The sequence below is a fragment of the Sus scrofa genome, chromosome 18 (assembly GCF_054392235.1).
Source record: "Sus scrofa isolate SSC_HxYL_T2T_F1_AM1 chromosome 18, Sscrofa_HxYL_maternal_Yorkshire_Landrace_v2.0, whole genome shotgun sequence".
NCBI lineage: Eukaryota > Metazoa > Chordata > Mammalia > Artiodactyla > Suidae > Sus > Sus scrofa.
In genome coordinates, this window is record NC_139400.1 from 20,362,893 (window position 1) to 20,387,459 (window position 24,567).

Sequence of the window (24,567 nt, forward strand, 5' to 3'; positions counted from 1 at the left end):
TTACCATCTCCAAAAAGACTGTATAAGTCATTAGTCAGTGACGACGGAGAAGTAAATTTCATTCTCTCACTTTTAAATACAGGTTCTTTCCAAATCTGCAGGACTTTGCTTAGGAATTGGCCATTGGAACAGGAATTGAAGTTAGTGGAGGGAGGAGAAGGGCTAAGGTCACCATCCCAAGAACCTGAAATCCCAAAATCACTGTAGTCCCTGGGACATTGGGATGATGAGGCTTGTAGGATAAGGCAGAGGGCAGCGTAGTTTACGAGAACGAGCATCGGACTGGCAAAAGAGGACTCAGAATCACCTACAGTTAGGAGACTACATATCAGCTTAATGGAGAGGGTTTACAGCATATGTTATACCTTGTGATGTCATGCTGTTACATCATGAACAGAAAGTGCATTGGATTATGAATCAAGAAACTTGGGATCCAGGCTTCTGTTGGCTACGTAATCTTTCTGGGCTAGATCAGTACTATCTTTGATATCTTATGGTGCTAAGTACTGAATGAGCCTCCTGCACAGAGCTGTTGGCTCATGGTTGACAAAGAGCAGAGGCCTAACCTTTAGGCATCTGAACTCACCTTAAAAGCCATGGGTACTTCAATGATGTAAAGATCCACGTAATCTAGCTGGAGGACCTTGAGCGTCCTCTCCAGAGCCGGGCGGACCATCTCCGGGTCCAGATTTGTAGCCCACAGCTGAAACATTAAAAGGGGTATAGGTAAATAACATGCACCTTTTTTGTTGCTGTTGTTTTTTGTTTTGTTTTGTTTACAATAATGGAGTCCTTTATTCTTTGCAAACACTCATAAGCATTTTATTCACTCCTTTGCATTTCATAAAAATACATTTATGTTGCAGTGTCATCTGAGTATAGGTTGAGCAGATAGAACTCTTAACACCCAGAATACAACATTATCCAAATATAGTACCAGAGACTTAAAGATCCACCTGAACCACAGTACCTGAGTCAGCAATTAAGTCTTCCTCTGCCCTGTGCTAACTGCCTAATCGAAAACACTTTCATTTCTCCTCATTGAGTAATTAGGGAATGTGTATCTGACGAGCGGTTCTGACCTGGCCTGGCACTTTATTTCCACGTCATTGGTAAAAGGTGTGCTTTATCTGAGCAAGAAATATAGGTATGAGCACGTGACTTCACCAGAGCCTTCACATTGTGATGGGCAGTGCAGAAGCTGGTGAAATTTTAAATTATTGCAAAGGTTTAGATTCCTTTTCACTGCTCCTTTGTGCTCATTTGGTCCACTGCCTCATTTCCCAAGGAAAATGCTGCCAATTCCTATTAAGAAATTACTCAATGTGGGAGTTCCTGTTGTGGCTCAGTGAAAGCGAACCCAACTAGTATCTATGAGGATGTGGGTTCGATCCCCAGCCTCGCTCAGTGGGTTAAGGATCTGGCATTGCCCTGAACTGTGGTGTAGGTCACAGACACAGCTTTGATCTAGTGTTGCCGTGGTTGTAGCGTAGGTCGGCAGCTGTAACTCCAATTCAACCTCTAGCCAGGGAACATCCATAAGAAACAGGTGAGACCCTAAAAAGCAAAAAAAAAAAAAGAGAAAGAAATTACTCAATGCGAACTGATGGTGTCTCCAGAATGGTGGCATGGGAGACCCCAGCCTCCAGTCCTCCAACAATTAAACAGCTCCTCATGCATTCAAATGGAGAGATGCTGGTCAAAGGGTACAAACTTCCACTTATGAGATGAATCAGTTCTGGAGCTCTAATGAACGGCATGGTGATTATAGTTGACAAAACTGTATTTATTATATACTTGAAAGTTGCTAGGAGAATAAATCTTGAATGTTCTCATCCCAAAAAAGAACTGGTAATTATATGATGTGACGGAGGTATTAGCTAACAGTGGTGGTAATAATTTTGTGATATATGTGTATCAAATTGATACGTTGTACACGTTAAATTTACACAATGTTGTGTGTCAGTTATATCTCAATAAATCTGAAAAAAGAAATAAAAGGAACTTAGCTTAACATAAATAAGAAAAAAAGAAAAAGAAATTACTCAGTCCCTAGTGTGTTAGGTAAGGAAAGATGAGGCTGTGGTGCAGGTCGGCAGCTGTAACTCTGATTCAACCTCTAGCCTGGGAACATCCATAGGAAGGCTTTATTTTTCTGATTGCTCCTCAATCACGGTACCCTTGTGGTCCGTAAAACATAAGGCACTGAGGAGTACACACAGCCTCTGCATAAATAAGTACATCTTCTTGGAGCTGCAAATTTGCTTAAATATTTTTTTTTGGAAAAAAAATTTGAATTTATGTACAAGTTGTCACAAGCAAGGGCAAGCAAAACTGGTAAAAATTTTTTCCCATGTTGGATAATTTTTTTCTTGCCTTCAGAGCACAGAGAAGAGAAAACCATGTGGAGAGAGCCATGAAAAATGTGTTTTTGCTGTTAAGGTAGGTCTTTTTGGTGTATTGTTAACATCCCATCCAACTGAAAATTCTGTTTTATATATTTTAGTCTATTTTTATTCAACAAACACATATAGCACTAGTACTATGCCAGGTACTTTTTAAGTGCTTTGTAAATGTTAACTCACAGGAGCCTCTTGAAATGGGCGATATAATTTGAGTCCATTTTTCCAGCATGATAGATATAGCAACAGCTTTAACTGTTTACTAGGGAGATAAGAAGGAAAGTTTTTTGTTTGTTTTGCTTTTTATAACTTTAAAAATATTTCCAGCTTTGGGCAGGCTTCTTTGGCTCAAGTCCTCGGGATATGAGTTCAAGTTTATTCTTCCCTGGAAACACTTGGTGAGTTCTTTTTTTTTAGGGTCACACCTGTGGCATATGGAGGTTTTCAGGCTAGGGGTTGAATCAGAGCCGTAGCCGCTGGCCTACACCACAGCCACAGCAACACCAGATCCAAGCATCATCTATGACCTATACCACAGCTCAAAGCAATACTGGATCCTTAACCCACTGAGTGAGGCCAGGAATGGAACCTGCAACCTGATGGTTCCTAGTCAGATTGGTTTCCGTTGCACCACGTCGGGAACTCACTTGGTGAGTTCTAATGAGAGACTCTGTAATAATGAAATCCTTAGGAATCAGGTTGTAAGGCTAAAATAAAGTGAAAAGCTTCCAGCTGATATTTTGGGACAGTGGCTCTATATGGTCCCTTGGAATCATAGCCCGTAAGTGGCTGGTGACTTGGAGAACTGCAAACTCCCAGAGAACTTGGAAAGAAGCTAGGACATTAGGGGTCTAGGGAATGGGTGAAGCCAGAAGCAGTACCTCATTCCCTTTAGAACGCTTAAAAGAACTGTATTACACATTCTCTAACATCGTACAGCTTTTGTTCCTGCAAAGCTGCCTGGAAATATGCATCTTATATTTCCATTGGCTTTCATTTTATTATGAGGCTTTATTTTTCTGATTGCTTGTCAATGAATAGTGATTTCTAGCACTGGAGATTTCAAATTTCTCCAAACAAAATGTGGTCTGTCCACACGATGGATTATTATTTGAACGTGAAAAGAAATGAAAGTCTGATCCATGCTACAACATGGATGAAAGTAAGAAACACTATGCTGAGTGACGGAAGCGGGACAGAAAAAAACATGCCGTCATGTGTTTCCTTTTGGATGAAATGCCCAGAATAGGAAAACTAGAGAGACAGAAGGTAGATCAGTGATTACCAGTAACTGGGGGAAGTGACTACTAATGGGTACAGGGTTTCTTTTGGAGGGATACAAATATTCTGGAAATAGGTAGTGGTCCTGGTTGTACAACTTTGTGAATATAATAGAAACCACTGATTTAAAATGGTGAACTTTATGGTGTCTGAATTATATCTCAAAAATTTAGCGAACTATGGACAAAGAGGTAAACACAGAAGAAGCCTGCCTCCTTTAAAGAAAGCTTTGGCAAACTCTTATGTAATATGAACCCCGTCCCCACTTCACTCCTCAGTTTTCCTGCTTTGTAGAGTTGCTCTTTCCATAATTTCTCATTCATGCCTATGAATGAAGAAAGAGCTGTGCCTAAACCTTCAAGCGGCTAGTTGTCCCTAAATTCTTGGCAAGAGTGAGGAAACTGGCCATTGAGAACTCACTCCTCTTGGTGAGTTTAACCTTCTTTTTTTTTTTAATTTTTTAACGTTGTATTTATTTATTTATCTTTGACTTTTTAGGGCTGCACCCACAGCATAAGGAAGTTCCCAGGCGAGGGTTGAACCAGGGCTGCAGCTGCCAGCCTACGCCACAGCCACAGCCACACCAGATCCTTAAACCACTGAGCGAGGCCAGGGATTGGACCTGTGTCCTCATGGATACTAGTTGGGCTCATGACCACAGAGCCACAAGAGAAGCTCTGAGTTTAATATTCTTTATCAGAGAAAAGTGACCTCAGACCCACCAAGAATACAAGTAGAAGGAGGGGAAGGGGAAGCGCTCACCTTTCCGCAGTAGAAAATATCCTCCCTCCGCACCTTTCCTTCTGCTATCTTCTCCCTGATGGCCTCGCCCACTTCGTGCTCGTTCTGGTAGATGAAGGCCCCGTCAATGTGCCGGTACCCCGTATCAATGGCGATTTTCACTGATGTCCCACAGATCCCCTTAGGGGTCTAAAATGACAGAAGGGTTGTGGTGGAGGAGAAGGGAAATGTGTCTTTCCTTTCATTTAGTCATTCTTAGTTAGGACACTTGGCACATACATCATTTTAGAGTGAAAACAACAAATTCCCAATTTGAAGCTGTTGTGACTGGAAGGTGGGGTCTGAGGAAACTGACCTCCCAGGGAGCTTTCCACACTCAAGGGGAGATCCAGCCATCCCAGGTCTGCCCTCAGCTTTGCAGCTTCAGAAACGTAACTCGATCAATTTTACCAGTGACAGAGTTCACGAAACCATGTTAGAGGAGGGCACAAGTCCACCAAAGAAGACTCAGTTATAAATCAAAATCTGCATGAGCAAACTGAGATGTAGCTACAGAAAGGAATGCCATTCAGTAATAAAAGGGAATGAACTAATGATGCATAGACTAACATGGATGATGATCAAAATAATTATACCAGAAGCCAGACCAAAAAAAAAAAAAAAAAAAAGAGTAAATACTTTATGATTCTATTTATGGAAAATGCCAGAAGGGAGTTCCCTCGTGGCTCAATAGATTAAGGATCCCATGTTATCACTGCTGGGATGTGGGTTGATCCCTGGCCCCAGAATGCAGCCAAAAAAAAAAAAAAAAAAAAAAAAAAAAGCTAGAAAATGAAAACTAATCTATAGTAACAGACACTGATCAGTGATTGCCTGGGGTGGGGGGGTAGAGGGTGTGGGTATGAATGATGGAGGGATTACAAATAAATTCAAAGAAGTGAGGGATATATTCACTGTCTGGATTATGCCAATGGCTTCATAAGCGTATCCATGTATTAAACTCATCAAACTGTATACTTGAAATACAGTATGTCAATTATACCTCAGTAAAGCTGGGAAAAAAAGATTGTCAGGGTGTGTTACATTTTTCAAGATACTTTTCAAGATATATTTTTATCGGAGTTCCCGTCATGATTCATTGGAAACGAATCTGACTAGTATCCATGAGGATGCAGGTTCAATCCCTGGCCTTGCTCAGTGGGTTAATGATCTGGCATTGCCGTGAGCTGCGGTGTTGGTCAAAGATGGGGCTCGGATCCAGCGCTGCTGTGGCTGTGTAGGCCAGCAGCTACAGCTCTGATTCCACCCCTAGCCTGGGAATCTCCATATGCCACAAGTGGGGCCCTAAAAACACACACACATACACACACACGCACAAAAGATACATTTTTATCTAATTTGGCAGCCAAAGCTTTGCTCATTTCATTAACCTGCATGAAGCATAAGAATGTTCTCTCCTGAACAATGGCAGGATCAAAAAACCTGACAAGTTCTTTGCACTTGCGGAATAAGTTATCCATTTTTCAAATTGCACATAAATTACTGCTCTTCAGTTATGATGACATTTAAATATACAAGAGTGTGCCTCATTTAGTTATGTTTTTTCCTTAATGAGAACGGAGGACTTGATGGAGACTTTCATCAAGACAAACAACTAGTCTCATCAAATTAAAATTGCAAATCATCTTTTAGGTTGTGCACAGGGGAGAGGCTTAATTCTATGTGTAGATTTTTATTGACCTCACGTTCAGACGATGATCAATCCCATCTCATTCACAAGTGTTGAAGACTACTTGTGCTTGCTTCTGAATTTTCAATGTTCCAACCAAATGCTTTACAACCTTAATCAGACAACTCTTGATTTGTTGCAGAATGAATGAGACAAAGAATCTTTTCTTTCTACTGACTTTATAGTCTTGGATTGCAAACAGAAAGTGTTGGAAGCGTGAACTATATTTTCTTTCCCTAATCCAGTTAAGTCATTACTATAAAGATGAGAGGATATGAAAAATGAACCAAGCAGCAACACGGATGGTTTTAGAAAAAAGGATTCATAGTCACAAATGTTAAATAGTTGGGAAAGGTGAACACATATTCCTGGAATGTCAGAGATACAACTTTGGTTACTTTACAGCATGGAGTAAGGCTTGAAGAGAGAGTGAGGCAACACCCACTGCTCCTGCCCCTCAAGCTGTAAAATGGGATGCTATGGATAACCAAGGTCGCAAGAAAAGCACAGCAGGGAGAGGAGGGCTGGGGTAGAATCAGAAATTTACAAGGGAAACATAAAAATATTGCTTTCTGGAGTTCCCGTCGTGGCGCAGTGGTTAACGAATCCGACTAGGAACCATGAGGTTGCGGGTTCAGTCCCTGCCCTTGCTCAGTGGGTTAACGATCCGGCGTTGCCGTGAGCTGTGGTGTAGGTTGCAGACGCGGCTCGGATCCCGCGTTGCTGTGGCTCTGGCGTAGGCCGGTGGCTACAGCTCCGATTCGACCCCTAGCCTGGGAACCTCCATATGTCGCAGGAGTGGCCCAAAGAAATAGCAAAAAGACAAAAAAAAAAAAAAAAAAAAAAAAAATTTGCTTTCTTTTTCAGGTGTAATATAGAGTACTAATGAAAAGAATAAAGTTCAATAGGAGATGGTAAACAGACCTCAGGAATATCACTGAGATTTTGTGGGCTGGACTGATAGCTTAAGTACAGACCTAAAGTAAATTTAATACAAGGCGAAGAGCCCCTAACAATGCATATTAGAGTACATGATGATATTTTCAAATGTTGTTGCAAGGAAAGAAGCACAGGAGAGAGCATTTAGGATTAAAAAAAAAAGGGGGAAAATATATGAGGGCCAAGGTAGACGTGTGGTATGATTGTCAGCCTGAGTAATATATGGGTGATGCTTTATTTAATAAAGATTATGGCACAGCAGCAAGTTATACTAGTGAAAGTCTTCGATTATTCAGTTATCATTGAAGAGCCTTTACTAAAAACTGAATATCTAGTACGCTCTTTACTTGCTAAAAATATTCTTAGATGGCAAAAGCACCAATGAGGGGAACTAAAATACTGGACTTAATTCTATTCAGTATAGAGGAACTATTTGGATATGTGGACATTAAAAAAAACCACAAAACACTTCTTTGTAATTCTTAAATGCAGCATGAGAGAATTCTATATAACTCTGATATTCTTTGGGAAGATCCAGTTTAGGGAAAAATCAGAAAGATCAAATAGAACACCGTGTTTGGAGACTTAAATAAGGGATATGCTAGGTGAATGTAAAATGCAAAAAAATTGACTCCATAATTAAGTACACACGCAGTAAAATAAAGGATTCTGTTTCCTGGAATAAACAAAGCATCCTTCCTCCAGTTAAAGGACTGGGAGGGTCCTGTAAGAATGAGGTGTTATACACTCTAGGTCATCACGGTGTTGTGTGACTACTAAGCAGAACACATGAATCTGAAAACCCAGCAGGTTTAGCATCCCTCTCTTTGACGCACTTAGAGAATGCATGCTTCTCATGGCTGAATTTTAGGCTCTGTGTATCCGAAGGTCCTAGTTCCCAAGGGGAAACAAGATTCCTTATGGCCAGAGTCCAGCATTCAAGGGAAAATGGTGCCATTCTGGCAGGGGTAAGTGAGTTTTATAATTGGAGGCAGTAGGGCTCCTCCACAGTTACATGACGGGACAGGGAAGAAAATGTTTGGTACCTACACCATCCAATGATATACCCCTTCCTGATTTTGACAGTTAATGGACAATAACCTGAGTAAATGACCTGAGAAGGGTAAGTTGACCAGGGACTCACCCAACTCAGAGATGGGGCTCTGGGTCATAATGTCAGATAGGTCACCTAGACCAGCAGAGATGCAGGCTACGGACGTGGAACTCTAGCAAGGGTAGTCTCGGAGGGAGATGGAAGGTATAAATTGCAACGTGGAGACAGCTTTAGTGGCAAGAGCAGTGTTCGTCCTGTTAACACCTCTTTAAATTTCTTTCCAGGAAAGAAATCAGAGTTCTGGAAGAGCTTTTCCCAGAGGTGAACTCAGCACACATGGCCCACAGGTCTAGTTGGCACCAGGGTAGACTGTGCTGGACGTCATGGTGTATTCCCAGGGGAGAGGGACTCAGTTCCTCACCCTCTCCGGATGCTACGCAGGTGTAAAAGTCTGGTCCCCTTGACTCAGTACCACTCAGGGGCACCACTCCCATTCCTGAGCTCTCCATGGGACTGCTGAGCAGCTGCATCACAATGCAACTCTTCCCACCTCACAGACCTGCTTTGCTCACCGCTTATAGGTCTCTGGTTCCTAAGACTATGCCCCAGTAAGCCTCCTGCATGCAAATTTCCTTCTCAGAGGCAGTTCCCCAGAGTACCGCACCTAAGACACTTGGGTAAAGGAGGATTTCTTAAACAAGCTACAGAGAGGGCTGAGGATAAACTGAAAGTGATAAATGTGACCACATTGGAACTGCAAAACTCTGATCATCAAAAGATACCATTAAAAGAGTAGAAAGGTACATGGGAAGATATATTTTTACATAACTGACAAAGGACCCATATCCAGACACTAAAAAAAAAAAATCAACATATATATATAAACTGAAAAGCCAGGCGTTCCTGTTGTGGCTCAGCGGAAACGAACCTGACTAGTATCCATGAGGATGCAGGTTCGATCCCTGGCCTTGCTCAGTGCATTAAGGATCTGGCATGAGCTGTGGTATAAGTCACAGACACCACTCGGATTTGGCATTGCTGTGGCTATGGTGTAGGCTGGTGTCTACAGCTCCAATTCAACCCCTAGCCTGGCAACTGTGGCCCTAAAAAGGCAAAAAACAAAAATAAATTTAAAAAATAAACTGAAAATCCAAAAGAAAAGGAAAATCTAATAAAGAAATATACATAGAACCACAGACAGTTTGCAAAAGATACACAAATGACTAATAAAAATATGAAAAATTGACCAATTTCATGTGAAGTTGAAGAAAATACAAATTTACAAAATATACCTCACAAAGAAAATACAAATTAAAGCCATAATGAGAGATGGTTTCATACTTACTAAAATTGCATAAATTAAAAAGACACCAAGTACTGTGTCTTGCTGAGAATGTGACGCAAGGAGTACCCTCATGCATTGTTGGAGGGAGTGTAAATTATATGCTTACTCTGGAAATTGTCTATATTGACATCATTTACTAAAAGCTGAAAATACTGATACTCAATGTCATAGCAGTACATATCTTACAGAAACTCACATGCAGGTGCAAGACTCCTTGTAGCCATATTGTCTGTAAAGACCCAAAATGGAAGCTGTACAAATGGACATGGCTACATGGACATGGAAAGAAGGTGGAAATGGATATATTCTTTAATATGATACAGCAATAAAAATGGTTAAAGACACAATTAATAACATGTGCGAATCTTACAACATATCTGGAAAGAGAGACAAAACAAAAAATAGTACATTCAGTACACTTCCATTCATAGAGAGTCCTAAAACTGTCAAAACTTGCAAAGATATATATGCATCCCTATGTTGATTGTAGCATTATTTATAATAGTCAAAATATGGAAGCAACCTAAGTGTCAACTGACAAATGAATGGATTAATGGTGTACACACACACACACACACACACACACACACACACACACACACCCCACAATGGAATATTAATCAGCCATAAAAAAGAACGAAATCATGACATTTGAGACAACATGGATGGATCTAGAGAGTCTTTGCTAAGTGAAATAAGTCAGCCAGAAAAAGACAAATATTGTATGATTTCACTTATATGCAGAGTCTAAAAAAAAAAAACAAATGAACAAATATAACCGAACAGAAACAGTCTTATATACAACAAATGGTTGTCAGAGGAGAGGAGAGAAATAGGTGAGGGAGATTTAAGAGGTAGAAACTCTCAGCTACAAAATAAATAAGTCAGGGAGTTCCCTTTGTGGCTTAGTGGTTAATGAACCCGACTAGGAAAGATGAGGTTGCAGGTTCAATCCCTGGTCTTGCTCAGTGGGTTGGGAATCCAGTGTTGCCATGAGCTGTGGTGTATGTGGCAAACACAGCTCGGATCCTGAGTTGCTGTGACTGTAGCGTAGGCCAGCAGCTGTAGCTTCGATTTGACCCCTAGCCTGGGAATCTCCATATGCCAAGGGTGTGGCCCTAAAAAGCAATAAACAAATAAGTCACAGGTATGAAATGTACAGTACGGAGAAGATAGCCAATAATTTTGCAATATCTTTGTACGGTGACAAATGGTTATTAGATTTATGATTGGTGATCATTTTGAAATATCTAGAAATATCAAATCACTATATTGTGTCCCAGGAACTAACACGGTGTTGTAGGTCAATGGATAGAAAAACAGACTCACAGAAAAAAAAGATCAGATTTGTGGCTGCTAGAGGTGGGGGGTGGTGAAAGAAGGGGGATTTAGATGAAAGTAGGCAAAAGACAAACAAGTCCTAGGGATGTCATGTACAACACAATAAAGGTGATTAACATGTTATAAATGAAAGTTGTTAGGTGAGTAAATCCAGGAGTTCCCGTTGTGGCTCAGCAGTTAACAAACCTGACTAGTATTCATGGGGACAAGAGTTTGATCTCTGGCCTCACTCAGTGGGTTAAGGATCTGGTGTTGCCGTGAACTGTGGTGTAGGTTGCAGACTCGACTTGGATCCTGCATTGCTCTGGTGGTGGTGTAGGCCGGCACCTGTAGCTCCGATTCAACCCCTAGCCTGGGAACTTCTGCATGTCGCAGGCTCAGCCCTAAAAAAAAAAAAAAAAAAAAAAAAAAAAAAGTAAGAAAATAATTGCCCTCAAAGTTAGAAGGCCAACTTCCTCTTGAGGGAGGAAGGGTTTGGTTTGGTTTTGCATTTTCAGTTTTTAAAGTTTTATTGATGTATAGTTGATCTGCAGTGTTGTGATAATTTCTGCTGTACAACAACATGACTCAGTTATACGTATACACACAATCCATTCTTTTTCAGATTACTTTCCCAAATAGATCATCACAGAATATTGGGTAGAGTTTCCTGTGCTATATGGCAGGTCCCCATTGACCAGTCATTTCACATGCCTCAGTGGGCATATGCTAATCCCAGATCACCAATCCATCGAGGGAGGAAGGGTTTCAGCTTGGGAAGGTTTCTACAGTTTGGTCTGTTTTAATTTTGGATCTAGGTGGTGGTTGCCCAGATGATAGCATTAAAAGTATTGATCTCTTGGGAATTCCTGTTGTGGCTCAGCAGTAATGAACCCGATTAGTATCCACGAGGACTCTGAAATATCATTTTTTTTTGGCCTGGGATCTACCACTTGCTCTCCTTTGTCTGAATCTAACCAGTTGCCAAGCTTTGTAGAGTCTACTTCTGTGATTTGCAGCTTTCTGTCAACTTACTTCTTTTCTAGGCTCCAATCAAATTATTTTCCTCATAACTACTAATCAAGTTCAAGTCCTTATCAGTTTTTTGTCTGATTTATTACAGAAGCCTTCTTACTTGATTTCTACTTATTTTGTCTCTTCTCATTTTAATTCGATTTAACTTTGGCAGGTAAATAGCTTTGAAACATGCATTTATGTTTTTCTCCCCTGTTATTTTTTGTTACCCTCTACCCCACCACCAAAACATTTTTTTATAGTTTAACATGCAGCATTCATGGCCTCTGAGAGGAATGACATAACAAAATGCAGAAGTCAGATGTTTGATTTCTAAAAGCCAAGTTTTCTGTGGCAGGAGTTTGAGTGTCACAGGAACTGCAAGGAGCTCAGGATACTCACTCTACTAAAAGCACAAACAAAGCTAAGTTATTTTTTTGACCCTCAAAATGCTAGCCCATTTAACATTATACAAAATTATAAATGAGGAGGTCCCATCCTAGCTTGGTGGAAACGAATCTGACTAAAAAGATTAAAAAAAAATAATATATATATATATATATACATATATATACACACATACATATGTTGCCATCACTTAAAAATTACTAATTACTGGAGTTCCCGTTGTGGCTCAGCGGTTAACGAATCCTACTAGGAACCATTGAGGTTTCGGGTTTGATCCCTGGCCTCGCTCAGTGGATTAAGGATCCAGCAATGCTGTGAGCTGTGGTGTATGTAGGTCACAGATGTGCCTTGGATCTGCATTGCTGTGATTCTGGCGTAGGCCAGTGACTACAGCTCTGATTAGACTCCTAGCCTGGGAACCTCCATATACCACAGGTTCGGTCCTAGAAAAGACAAAAAGACCGAAAAAAAAAAAAAAAAAAACCTAATTATTTTACAATATTCTCTGAAAGATGTGAGATCAGGCGCACTGGACTTTTGTTTGCATATGACAATTGGTTGTAGAGGAGATATTGCCATTCTTATTCATTTATTCACTTCATTTATTTTACATTTTTTGCCCATGACCTTGGCATGTGGAAGTTGCCAGGCCAGGGACTGAACCCATGCCACAGCAGTGCCAATCACTGATCCTTAACTGCTAGGCCCCCAGGGAACTCTGCTGTCCTTGTAAAGGATGCTAAGCACTTTAATTATTACATCTTGTTCTGGGAACAATCTCCTAAGTATTCCTTGCTTATCTTGTTCTGTTTTGCTTCCTAGCCTAGAAGAAAATAAAGCATATCTTGCACTCATATCTACTCTCAATATGAGAAAGCAGAGCCTAACTGAACAATGATTTGGCTCTCCAGAACCACTTATTTCTGCTTCCTGTCTGGTCCCTGGTCCCTTTAGATGGAGACTTCGAGAACACTCTCAACCTTAACAAAGATTCTTTCATTGACAAAACTCTAATCAGGCTCTTTTGGCTGGGATCAAGATGGCAGAATAGAAGGACTGGAGCTCACCTTCTCTCATAAAAGCAACAAAATTACAACCAGTTAGACTGCAAACTATCAAAAAAAGATACTCTCTTCCAGAAGACAAGGAGGAGGCCACATCAGGAGGGTAGGAGGGGGAGAGGCCCACAGACTGGAATGTAACTATATTGTAGAGACTCACCCTTGGCATGGAGAGTTCTGAGCCCTACATCAGGTCCCCACCCCTGGGGATCAGGCATTGGGAGGAGGAGCCCCAGGAGCATTTGGCATTGAGGGCCAGTGGGGCTTCTGCACAGGAGCTTCACAGCACTGGGGGAAACAGAGACTCCATTCTTGAAAGGTGCACACAGGCTTTTATGTGTACTGCATCCCAGGGCAAAGCAGAGACTTCAAAGGAATATAGGTCACACCTGACTGTGGTTCTTGGAGGATCTCCTGGGAAAACAGGGGTGGCTGTGGCTCATTATGGGGGAAGGACATTGGAGACAAAGGTCTCGGGAAAAATTAACAGTGTGTGCTCCTGTAGAGGTGGCCATTTTGGAAAAATCTGGCCCCACCCATCAGGGCTGAAAAGCCCCAGACCAAACAATAATCCAGGTGGGAACACAGCTCCATCCCTTAGCAATCAGGCTGTCCAAAGATCCGCCCCCCATCCTCACCTGCAGGCCTCTAATCTCACCAGAGCCAAAGCCCCACCCACCAGAGGGATAAGAATCAGCTCCACCTACCAGTGGGCAGGCACCAGTCCCTCCCATCGGGGAGCCTACAGCAAGCCCCACCCTATACCAACTTCAGCCACAAGGGGAGCAGACATTAGAAGTAAGAGAGGCTACAACTCTACTATCTGCAAAAAGGAGACCACACCAAAAATCTATACAAAACGAAAAGGCAGAGAATTATGACTCAGATAAAGGAGCAAGAAAAAACTCCAGAAAAACAGCTAAGTGATCTGGAGATAACCAGCCTCCCCAAAGACTTTAGACTGATGATATGAAAAGATGATTCAAGATCCTGGAAATAAACTGGAGGCAATGATTGATAAATTATAAGAAACACTGAGCAAAGAAATAGACTTAAGGATTAAGCAAGTAAGAGTTTCCTGTTGGGGTGCAGCAGAGATGAATCTGACTAGTAACCATGAGGTTGCAGGTTCAATCCCTGGCCTCACTCAGTGGGTTAAGGATCCGACAATGCTGTGAGCTGTGGTATAGGTCACAGATGTGGCTTGGATCTGGCATGGCTGTGCTGTGGTGTAGGCCAGCAGCTATAGCTCCAACTCGACCCCTAGCCTGGGAACCTCAATATGCCGTGGGTGCGGCCCTAAAAACCAAAAAAAAAAAAAAAAAACAAAAACCAAAAACAAAACAAAAACCCTAAAACAAAAACAAAAAATTTAAAAAAAATAAAGGATTACACAAGCAGAGATGCAAAATATAATAACTGAAATAACCAGGCTCTTTTGAACTCTTTTCTAACATGGACTTGCATGCCCATCTCTGCTCTGTCCAAGCTTAGCAAGAATCCTGCTAAGTCAGTTTAGCCACAATCACTCACTCTCTATTATCTGATCACATTCGATTCCAGTCAGGTTCTTCATCATCTACCATGCCCCAGGTAATGTCTAGGCACCCAGCCCTGTCTTCAGCAAGAAGCCTGTTAGGTCAGTTTGGCCAAAATTGCCCCTTAATCCCTGATGTTTTCCTCTTAGTAATTTTCTACCCACTGACCCTGACCCTGCTCCTTGATCATAAATTCTTGCTTGCCCATGTTTGCAGAGTTGACATCAATCTTTCTCTCCCACTGCAAAATTCCATCCCAGTGGCCCCTATACCTATCATGACATTTTCCCCTTTGAATAAATTTGTCTTTACCGTGCTTTAACAAGTCATTAATTAATTTTCTTTAACACCTCGTCCTCAGCTTAAAAACAGATTGAAAAAATCAAACCAGGAGTTCCCATCGTGGCTTAGTGGTAATGAATCCGACTAGTATCCATGAGGGCGTGGATTCGATCCCTGGCCTTGCTCAGTAGGTTAAAGGATCCAGCATTGCCCCAAGCTGCAGCTATAGATCACATATGTGGCTCGCATCCTGCATTCCTGTGGCTGGGGTGTAGGCCAGCAGCTGCAGCTCCAATTTGACCCCTAGCCTGGGAACTACCATATGCCATAGGTGCAGCCTTAAAAAGCCAAAAAAAAAAAAACAACAAACAAAAAACCAAAAACTTGGTGCAAGAACAAGGCTTGTCTTCTCCAGGTGAAACAAGACTGCTTAGTTGGAGAGGAGCAGCAGGTCAGAATGAAATGGGCGTTGAGGAAAAACAAGGAATATCTACAAGATGGTATATTCCTGAGAAGGGGTCCTGACACTTGTGCCCCCAGCCTCCTCCAGCCAGGGGCAGGATGGACTTGAAGTTTCAGGCTCCTCCTTGGTACTAGTCATCAAGAGCCTGGAATCACCTCTCCTGTGTCCCAAATGCAACACGTCCAGCTCACTCCTCACTTTGTGAAAACTGCTTGCAGCTATGGAAATCGTAACCAGGGCCACGCAGGAAGGGATACTGATCAGCTACAACCCCCATCTACCTTCCTAGGCCACTCTTTTCCCATACCTTGGTGTTACCTGACCTAACCCATAACTAGATTTTTTTCAGTTTTTTTTTTTAATCCTTTAATAAGTGTTATCCCTCGTAAACCACTTATTTCATTTTATTTTTTGTGCTTTCTAGGGCCACACCAAGGGCATATGGAGGTTTCCCAGGCTAGGGGTCCAATCAGAGCTACAGCTGCTGGACTACGCCATAGCAACGTCAGATCTGAGCTGCGTCTGTGACCTACACTACAGCTCGTGGCAAAGTCAGATTCTTAACCCACTGAACGAGGCCAGGGATCAAACCTGAAACCTCATGGTAACTAGTCAGGTTCGTTTCGGATGCGCCATGATGGGACCTCCTGCTTTGGATTTTAAATCCCTTGTTTCTAGCCCATTGTTGTAATCCTCCCCACATTACCTAGAAAAATGCCCCACCTATGGTAGGCACACGATAAAGTATTGAACTGAATTTTTGCCCATTTTCCAGATATTCACCCTTGATCCTAGATTTGTATCATTTGCACACTTGGTAACATTCTTGAATTTTACTTGAAGTTTTCGATAAATATTGGTTATTAACTCATGGACTGAAGTGTATAAAAACCGTATTAATTTCTATCAAAGTAGAAAAAAGGAATAATACTCCAAATTCTCACCTATTGGATTTTTTCAGAGCTATAGAGAGAGAGATTTTCTAAGACAGACCTATAGGAGAGAAAAAAGGGAGATCTTTTGGGAGGTTATTATAGCCTATTCCATCCCTGTATGAAAACATTCTGGGAAGCTGTCATAGGAAACATCACACAGATAATTCATATATTTCAGTTTTCCCACCGCCCTCTCCCCAAATCTCCCATGGTGGGTATTCTTCTCATTAGAGTTTCAGATTTTGTGAGACAGACAATTAGCTCTGTATTTCTGCTCACACATGTGGTTTGTGCAGGCACGATGTCCACTTCTATTTATTTTATTATTTTTATTTTTATTTATTTTTGGTTTCTAGGGGCATACTCATGGCATCAGGAAATTCCCAAGCTAGGGGACTAATCGGAGCTGTCGTTACTGGCCTACGCCATAGCCTCAGTCACTCAGAATCTGAACCACACCTGTGATCTACACCACAGCTCATGGCAATGCCCGATCCTTAACCCACTGAGCAAGGCCAGGGATTGAACCCGAGTCCTCATGGATACTAGTCGGGTTTGTTATTACTGAGGCACAACAGGAACTCCCACGAGTATTCCTCTAATGTCATATTCTCTAATTGGTGTATGTTTTATCTTCTGAAGTGAGTACAACACTTTTTGGGAAATGACACATGCCTGCTTTTGAATATCTCCAACTTGTAGTATTTAATATCACTAGACACACAGTAGGCACTTAATCATATTTTTTGGTAGATGCAGCACTTTGAGCCCTACTGAGCTTCAAGAGACAGATGGATAGAATGATAGATGTGCAAGTAAGGAGCCATGTAACTGACAGTGAGCCAGAGAAATAATTAAGCAGAGGTGTGACATAATCCTATTCATATACTAGACCTATCTATCAACCTCCCTATCCTAAGTACTTTATGTCTATTCTTAGACACTTTCATATATGGAAATACACATAGAAAGTCATAGTTAGAAATATGCAGCTTGGTTTTCATCGTGGCTCAGTGGTAATGAACCCAACTAGTATCCACGAGCACATGGGTTCAATTCTTGGCTCTGCTCAGTGGGTTAAGGATCCAGCTTTGCCACGAGCTGTGGTGTAGGCATAAACAGATTCATATCCTTGTTTCTCTATGCTTCTCTTTCTGCCTAAAGTGGCCTGCATCAACTCTGCTTCTCTGCCTAACTAAACCATACTTAGCTTTACAGAGCTCATTCATACATTATCATTCAAATTTCCATGTCATTTCTAGACATATCACTGGCTTATTCTGGTAATCAGCATTAAATGTTGCACTGCAATGTGGAAAGCAGAAATATATTTTCCTACAAGTAGAAGCTTTTCTGTTTCTTAGTGGAAACCCACTTAAGTCCTCAAAGTCAAATTTAACTATTCCTTTTCTTGTGTTATCAGGAAAAATATTGCTTACCATTCTTGTTTACTCTTCATTGTCCCCTGATTGGTTATTAAAGAGTTTCTCTCCTCAATTTGATTTTTAAACCCTGGACAACAGAGACTCTATTCTCTTTATATTTGAAGCTTCTATAGCCTAGTAATTAATTCATACATGGTAAGTTTTCACTAGAAGTGTTGTTGAACTGAACTAAAAATTCTCCAATATGAACTTAAAAAAAAATCCCAAACCAGGATTTCCCACTGTGGTCCAGCAGGTTAAGAAGCTGACTAGTATCCATGAGGATGTGGGTTCAATCCCTGGCCTCGCTCAGTGGGCTAAAGGATCCAGCATTGCCACAAGCTACAGCTATAGATGGTAGACGTGGCTCAGATCTGGCTTGGCTGTGGCTGTGGCTGTGGCTGTGGTGTAGACCAGCAGCTGCAGCTCTGATTCAACCCCTAGCCTGGGAACCTCCATGTGCCTGGGTGCGCCTTAAAAAGATACACACACACACAAAGGAATCACAAACCATAAATTCAGAAATTTCATGTGTCTTAGATCAATCTAATAATCAACAACCAGCTGGATTTTTGTAAAGGAAGCAGATAAATCTCATTCTCTAAGCCAAGACACTTTTAAATCCTAAACTGCTTTGGCCCAATACTCATTTAGCCAAACAGCAGTCCTTTTGAGGTTGCATGCACTATTACGAAGAGTAAATCAATGAAATCCACTCACAACAAATTACAGATTATCCTTTAGGAATGCGTTTTTAAAACAGATAAGCTTACCAGTTTAGGTTCTGAGAAGGTGCCAAGTCCAATGATAGGAATGCTATTTCCATCATTAAGAGGGATGCGGTGATGTGCTGCACTGAGGTACATCTTGGAGAGTCTGAAGTTTCAGATTTCTAGAAATGATTCTGAACTCCACAGAAAAGCCTTTATTTAATCAAAGAAAAGAGGTCAGAGGGAGGAGCAGTGGGAGGGAAGAGATTTCTCAATTCCGCCCCCACCCCATGTTGTTTTGGAAATCCTAACTGAGGTTGTCCTTTGAACTTATCTGAGGCATGTAAATAATAACCCACTGAGATCTTCTGCTTATTTCTCCGCAAAGAAATGATCTTCAAAGTAAAAGGAAACAAACCTACCTGGCCTCTGTCAGTTAGGATGCTTTTGTTGGCAAGTAACAGAACTTGTGGTAAAATCTCTTAAATAATAAGGGAAATTTTGCTATTTTTCCTTTTTCATTTAGGATGCTTTTGTTGGCAAGTAACAGAACTTGTGGTAAAATCTCTTAAATAATAAGGGAAATTTTGCTATTTTTCCTTTTTCATTTAGGATGCTTTTGTTGGCAAGTAACAGAACTGATGGTAAAATCCCTTAAATAATAAGGGAAATTTTGCTATTTTTCCTTTTTCACTTAGGATGCTTTTGTTGGCAAGTAACAGAACTGATGGTAAAATCTCTTAAATAATAAGGGAAATTATTGCTATTTTTTCTTTTTCATTTAGGATGCTTTTTTTGGCAAGTAACAGAACTTATGGTAAAATCTCTTAAATAATAAGAAAATTATTGCTATTTTTTCTTTTTCATTCCTTTTTTTTTTTTTTTTGGCTGTATCTGTTTAGAAATACCCAGGCCAGGGTCTGAACCCGTGCCACAACAGTGACCCAAGCTGCTGCAGTGACAATGTTGATTACTTAACCCACTGAGCCACATGGGAATTCCAGAGACTGGCTTCTTTCACTCAGCATAATGTCTTTGAGATTTATCCAGGTTGCTGCTTGTATCAACAGCTTATTTCTTTTTGTTGCTGAGTAGTAATGTATATATACATTAAATGTATATAATGTGTGTGTATATAATGTATATATACATTAACTATATAAGCACAGTTTGTTTCTCAATTTGAAGGACTCTGGTTTGTTCCCAGTTTTTGATGACTGCGAATACAGCTGCTATAAATATTTGTATACAGGTTTTTGCGTAAACATTACTTTTCATTTCTCTCAGCTAAATACCCAGGAGTGAGACTGTTGGGTCATGTGGTGTGTTTAACTTTGTAGGAAGCTGCCAAACTGCTTTTCTGAATGATCAAATCACTTTGCACCCCTAGTAGCAATGCATTTTTCTGCACCTTTGACAGCACTTGGTATTGTTGGTATTTTTATTTTAATTTTTATTATTTTGTTGACTGCTTTATAATTTTATTTACTGCTTTTTAGGGCTGCATGTGCAGCATATGGGAGTTCCCAGGCTAGGGGTCAAATTGGAGCTACAGCTGCCAGCCTATACCACGCCACACCTGATCCACACCTGATCCGAGCCACATCTTCGACCTACACTGCAGCTCACGGCAATGCCAGATCCTTAACCTGCTTAGTGAGGCCAGGGATCGAACTCTTGTCCTCATGGATACCAGTCAGGTTTGTTACTGCTGAACCACAACAGGAACTCCAGTATTTTTAAATTTTAGTCACTCTGATAGGTTTGTCATGGTATCTCATTGTTATTTTAATTTGCATTGTTAATTTGCATTGTGGATAATAATGTTTAATACTTATGCATGGACTTATTTGTCATCTATATCTCCTCTTGGTGAAGTGCCTGTTCAAGTCTTTTGCCAGTTTCTTTGTTTTTGCTTTTTAGAGCCACACCTGAGGCATGTGGAGGGTCCCAGGCTAGGGGTCTAATCGGAGCTATAGCTGCTGGCCTACACCACAGCTCACGGCAACGCCAGATCCTTGACCCACTGAGCGAAGCCAGGGATTGAACCCACAATCTCATGGTTCCTAGTTGGATTTGTTTCCTCTGCACCACGACGGGAACTCCGTTTGCCATTTTTTTTTAAATGGAGTTGTTTGTCTCAGTGTCGAGTTTTGAGATTTCTTAGTAAATCTTGATACATGTTCTTTACTGAATATATGGTTTGCAAGTATTTTTTTTCTCAGTATGTAGCTTGTCTTTTCATTCTCTTGACAGTCTTTCAGGCAGCAAAAGATTGTAACTTTGATAATATTCAATTTTTTCTTGTGAGTTTCAGCACAGGTCTTTTTGGTCTAAACATAGGTCACAGAAGTTTTATTCTATTTTTTCTCTAAAAGTTTTATATAGTTTAATGTTGTCCATTAGATCAATAATCCGCTTTGAGTAAATTTTTGTATAACCTAGCATGTTTATGTAGAAGTGTTTTGTTTTCCTTTACATAAGCATATTTTATTCCAAATCCATTTAGTTGACAACATTATGCTTTCTTCACTAAATTTATTTTGCACCATTGTTAAAAATCAAAGGTCATATTTGGCTACATTTGATTCTACTTTGTTTCATTGATTTATGTGTCTCTTCCTTCACTGATACCACATTGTCTTAATTATTCTTACTTAGGCCTTAAAATCATATAGTGCAATTTTTCCAACTTTATTCTTCTTTTCCAAAACTGTTTTAGCTATTTTTGTTTATATGCTTTGTATATAAGTGTTAGAAACAACTTGTCTGTGTCTTCAAAAGTCCTAATGGATTTTTTTTTTTTTTGTCTTTTTAGGGCCGCACCCACGGCATATGGAGGTTCCCAGGCTATGGGTCAAACCCGAGCTGTAGCCACCGGCCTACACCACAGCCACGCCAGATCTGAGCTATGTCTGCAACCTACACCACAGCCACAGCAACGCAGGATCCAAGCCGTGTCTTCGACCTACTTCACAGCTCATGGCAATGCTGGATCCTTAACCCATTGAGCAAGGCCAGGGATTGAACCCGTAACCTGATGATTACTAGTTGGATTCACTTCCGGTGTGCCATGCATGACGGGAACTCCATCAATCTTCTTAATTGGAGAGTTCAATCCATTTATAGTTCAAGTAAATTACTGATAAAGATTTCCTCTGTAATTTTGCTATTTGTTTTTTATATGTCTGCTTCTCTTTTTATTCCTTAATCCCTCCATAACTTGCTCAGGGAGTGATTTTTTTTTTTTTTTTTTTTTTTTTTTTTTTTTTGTAGTTTACTCTTCTGATTCCCATCTTGTTTCTTTTTCTGTATACTTAAACCAGTTTCTTTTTTTTTTTTTTTTCTTGGATGGCTTAGCTGGAGCTGCTATAAAAAAATACCATAGACTGTGTGGCTCAAACAATAGCCATTTATTTCTCACAGTTCTAAAGGCTGCAAAAGTCCAAGATCTAGCTATTGGCAATGAGTTCCTGATGAGAGAGAGCATGTGGGCTCTGGTCTCTCTGTATAAAGGTACAAACCCCATAATGAAGACCCCACCCTCATGACCTCATATAAGTCTCATTACCTCCCAAAGGCCCCATCTCCAAATACTATCCACACTGGACGTTAGGGCTTCAATGTATGAATTTTGAGGAGACACAATTCAGTCCTTAATTATCAACCCATTTTTCTTTGGAAACTGTATGCCAGAAGGCAGTGCATTGACATAGTTAAAGTCCCCCCAAAAAAGAACTGTCAGCCAATAATTCTGTATCTGGCAAAAGAATCCTTTAAAAAAATTTAAGGAAGGAATTAGCACATTCCCAGATAAGCAGAATCAGAGGGAGCTCTTTACTAGTGGACCTGCACTATAAGAAATGCTCAACGGGGTCCTTCGGGCTGAGATAAAAGGGTACTTGAAATGATATGAAGAAACAAAATACAGCGGTAAACATAGCTATATAGATAAATATAAAAACTGGTAGTAGGGCTTACCGTGGGATTACAATTTGCATTTTAACTTTGTAAGAATAAAGTTTGAAATCATACCAAGCTAGTTTCAATATTGTATAAATACTCTGACCCTTCAAAATGCTATCTTCCCTCTGCTTTATGCTGTTATTTTTGCAAACTATATCCTTGTACATTGTGGGTCAATTAAGATAAATTTATAATTGCTGTTTTATTTATTTGTCTTTTAATCATATAGGGAAAAAAAGAGAGGAGTTACAAAGCAAAAATGCCATACTACCAGTTTTTATATTTATCTATATAGCTATGTTTACCGCTGTATTTTGTTTCTTCATATCATTTCAAGTACCCTTTTATCTCAGCCCGAAGGACCCCGTTGAGCATTTCTTATAGTGCAGGTCCACTAGTAAAGAGCTCCCTCTGATTCTGCTTATCTGGGAATGTGCTAATTCCTTCCTTAAATTTTTTTAAAGGATTCTTTTGCCAGATACAGAATTATTGGCTGACAGTTCTTTTTTGGGGGGACTTTAACTATGTCAATGCACTGCCTTCTGGCATACAGTTTCCAAAGAAAAATGGGTTACTAATTACCTAGAGTATCTCTTGCTGTATTCTACATTCTCTCTTTGTCTTTGGGACTTGATAAGTTGATTATAATGTGTCTTCCTGCTGATCTCTCTGGGTTTATGCTTCTTGGAGTTCACTGAGTCTTGGATGTTTAGATTTGTGATCTGCATCTAATCTGGGATATTTTGGGCCATTCTTTCTTTCTTTTCTTTTTCTTTCTTTCTTTCTATTTATTTATTTATTTATTTATTTTTTGCTTTTTAGGGCCACACTTGTGGCATATGGAGGTTCCCAGGCTAGAGGTCAAATTGGAGCTACAGATGCTGGCCTACGCCACAGCCACAACAATGCATGATCCAAACCATGTTTGCAACCTTACCCACTGAGCAAGGCCAGGGATCAAACCTCCAACCTCATGGTTACTAGTTGGATTCATTTCCAGTTCACCACAGTGGGAATTCCTGGGCCATTATTTCTTCAAGCAGTCTTTTTTGTTTCTTTCTCTCTCCTCCTTCTGGGACTCCTGTTATATATATGCTAGTATACTTGATGGTGTCTCATGTATCTCTTAGGTTTGGTTCATTTCATCCCTTCTTTTCTCTTTTTACTTCTTAAATCAGATGTCAATTGATCATCAACTTCATGGACTCTTTCGTCTGCTTGCTCAAATCTCCAGTTGCAACTCTTTCAGTTATTTTTTTTTATTTCAATGATTGTACTTTACATCTCCAGAATTTCTGTTTGGTTCATTTCTATAATTTCTATCTTTTTATTAATATTTGGGATTTGGTGAGAGATATTTTCCTGGTTCCTTTAGTTCTTTCTCCGTGACTGCCTTTAGCTCTTTTAGCATATTTAAGAGAGTTGATTTAATATCTCTGACAAGTTAAGTCTAAATGCCTGAGTGTCCTCATGGACAGTTTCTATTAATTTCTTTTTTTATTTTTATTTTTGTCTTTTTTAGGGCCGCACCCATGGCATATAGAGGTTCCCAGGCTAGGGTTCAAACTGGAGCTGTAGCTGCTGGCCTACACCACGGCTCAGAGCAATGCGAGATTCCTACCCACTAAGCCAGGCCAGGGATTGAACCCATGTCCTCATGGATACTAGTCAGGTTCATTAACCACTGAGCCATGATGGGTACTCCTCTATTAATTTCTTATTAATTCCCCGCTCCACCCAAGGAATGAGCCATACTTCCCTGTTTCTTTGTGTGCTTCCTAATTTTCGTCTGTTTAAACCTGGAGATTTTGAATATTAAAAGGTGACAACTCTGGAAATCAGATTTTGCACCTCCCCAGGGTTTGTTTCTGGACTTGTTGTGGGTTGATGTTTTTTGCTTGTTTAGTGACTTCTCCAAATTATTTTCATTAACTTTGTACTGTTTATTATGTGAA

At 40.4% G+C, this 24,567-nt stretch overlaps 1 protein-coding gene across 9 annotated transcripts in view; it reads right to left on the reverse strand.

Moving 5' to 3' along the window:
• AKR1D1 (aldo-keto reductase family 1 member D1) overlaps positions 1–24,567 on the reverse strand; it is a 116,773-nt gene that overhangs the window by 27,176 nt on the left and 65,030 nt on the right. For 6 of the 9 annotated variants that reach the window (XM_085005359.1, XM_085005358.1, XM_085005357.1 and 3 more), the window contains 2 exons: positions 4,446–4,613; positions 587–703 (listed from right to left, as the gene is read on the reverse strand). In XM_085005359.1, the coding sequence (XP_084861485.1) occupies positions 587–703; positions 4,446–4,613 (285 nt within the window). Of the gene's footprint in view, positions 1–586; positions 704–4,445; positions 4,614–11,018; positions 11,211–18,709; positions 18,837–24,567 lie in introns of those variants that run through there. The other 3 variants (XR_014833675.1, XM_085005353.1, XM_085005352.1) reach the window with 2 other exon arrangements.